This window comes from Amphimedon queenslandica, unplaced genomic scaffold, assembly GCF_000090795.2.
Source record: "Amphimedon queenslandica unplaced genomic scaffold, v1.1 AMPQUscaffold_13513, whole genome shotgun sequence".
NCBI classification, from domain to species: domain Eukaryota; kingdom Metazoa; phylum Porifera; class Demospongiae; order Haplosclerida; family Niphatidae; genus Amphimedon; species Amphimedon queenslandica.
This window is the reverse complement of record NW_003546251.1, coordinates 762,701-765,180: the sequence shown is the minus strand read 5'-3', so window position 1 is coordinate 765,180 and position 2,480 is coordinate 762,701. Positions and strand designations below refer to the sequence as shown.

The window sequence follows — 2,480 nt, the reverse complement described above, 5'->3', positions numbered from 1 at the left end:
CATAAGGACTAACATTAAAAAGTCAATGATAATAACTACAGTTATTTCCTCTTAGGTGTCACAATTGAGTGTGTACTATATACTTGTTGCTGATCTTCATGAAGCATATAAATTAAAGCCTTATGAACTACCAGTAACTGTGAATGTTCAACCGAAAACAAACTGGCCTTATTATGTTGCATTCAGTTATGAGCTTGGTGGCAAGGTCACAAAGCAGCTCAATGTCACAACAAATGATTCCAGTATACCACTAGCTTCTTGTGGTAGAGCTGACTTTCAGTATTGGGTACTTAGTCCACTCATCACGTCTTTTGATACAGTCATACTGGGAGAATTGGATAAAGTAATTACATTTTCTCATACACGCTTTGTAGATGTCACCCTGAGGAATGACATCACTGTAATCAGCATGGTCGGTACAGCCGGTGAAACTGTCAACGTCTCATTCATGAATGCACTGACTGAAGATGTTGCCACTACATCATGTGTTGTTGGTCCTGATGGAACTGCTGCTATGAAAGGGACTCTATACAATACGTTTTCTTGTACATCTGCTTAATATTGCTGCTGAATGCTGACTATATAGACTCAAGCTGTATAATCTGCTGTGTGTTGATATGTCTGGTATATCTGCTGATTTTGCTTCTTGTATTTTTGAAATATTAATATTTTTTTTCAATTGGGTTTATTTTCAAAATGACTATCACCAATTAAGATTATTATTCGTCCTCAGTTTCAGAAAAATAATTTTAAGAGGTGAAGGGAAGTGATGTTGTTATTGGCATCATTTCCTCATCGCTGATCGCTCTGCGGTATACGCACCCAAGAGTTTTTTTGGCTGAATCAGCAATGCTGCCAAAAATTAATGAATCAAGTTGATATCAGTATTGGTACAGTCCTGACAGGCATCATTGCTGATCATCGCTGTTGCTCTGGCCTGAACCAGTATAAAAATTCATCATAATTGTATCATGCCTGATTTCATATTGTATTGTGACTGATTGCCAAATATCCATGATTCAGACTGATATCAGGGCTGATTCAGACTAGAAATCATCTTAAATCAGGTCTCAACTTCTGGTGGTTAGTGTGAAAAATTTTTAGTGCGAAAGCAGCGAAACTCGTAATCAGAAAGAACACTTAGAACAGTCATATTTCACATTCACAATGTCTCCTGTAATACTTCTTTTCCTCACTATTGTTCATCTCTCGACATTTATGGGGCAGCCGACTCTCCCGGTGAGCACTCTACCCCCAGGCCCTCCCAGTACATGTCAACCTATAACTGGTGTGGCCATGTGTCTTTATGTGCCATGGGCAGGAAATGCCTCCTTCCCCAGTGTCAAAGGACGTAGGACGGCACAGAGCAAAGCAAACATCGAAGCGAATGTATTTCAACCTCTTGTTACACATCAATGCTCTAATGCCATCGTTCACTTTCTTTGTGCAGTGTACACCCCGGCTTGTGTTGAGGGACCCGAAGGAACCGTCACGCTTAAACCCTGCAGGGGTCTCTGTAACCATGTGAGGAATACTTGTGAACCTTTTATGCGGGAGCGGTGGGGATTGAATTGGCCGCCTCACTTTGAGTGCTCTAACTTTCCCGAAAATGAATCCACTGATATTAATAGTCTGTGTTTTGATGTGCCTTTCCATAATGTTACCATACCAATACCACCTGCTACTACATCTTCTAGTATAGTTGTTCAACCTTCATCTAAAAAAAGTTCAGTCGTTCAATGACAATGTACATCTGCATGATATCCCTGCTTGAGTGCTGACTATAGAATCAAACTATATATATATCTGCTGATGACATATCTCCTGATTTTGCTTTTTGTATTTTGATTCAAGTTTCGAAATATTAATATGATTATGAATTGTTTATATTAGGGATCTAATAAGATGATGAACCAATCAAAATTAATTTCAGCCACGCCTATTTAATAAAATGGCTACTTTGGCAAAGTATTTTGTTTTTTTTAGAAAAAGAAAGTGATAAGCATAAAATGAATGATAGAATAAGACCATTATTGTTGTAGTGACTGCTAGTGATGAGGTAAGTTTTATAAGAAATGATTGTATAAGTATTATTGCTAGGAGGGTATAGTCTAGCTACGACTACGTGAGACTATGGACTATGCTATTGCTAAGGTGTGGACTATTTCTTACTCTTACTTTTTCCTTATTTACTCTCTTCTTTTTTAGACGATGCAATAATTAGTAATACAAAAATACTAGCACCTTTGTCTTGCATAGCAGCACAACACAGTGTGTCTGATTAAATTAATGGTAATGAATAAATTATAAAATTCATGACACTGACATTTTGGGTGGAGTGCAGTACATGAAGCTAAACATGAAGTGTTTTACGTTGTCATTTTTACTATCACTGCTAATTGGAGGCTCAATTGGTGCCTTGAACATTGATGTCAATAAGTCTGATGGGAGCTTTAAAGTCCTCATTGATGATGACCTCT

At 37.8% G+C, this 2,480-nt stretch overlaps 1 protein-coding gene across 1 annotated transcript; it reads left to right on the top strand.

The window, feature by feature from the left end:
• Positions 1 to 1,167: 1,167 nt before the first annotated feature.
• On the top strand, positions 1,168 to 1,743 carry LOC100640479 (frizzled-4-like). The gene is given in 1 exon segment (NM_001308628.1): positions 1,168 to 1,743. A coding segment is annotated over 1 exon segment (576 nt).
• Positions 1,744 to 2,480: the final 737 nt, after the last annotated feature.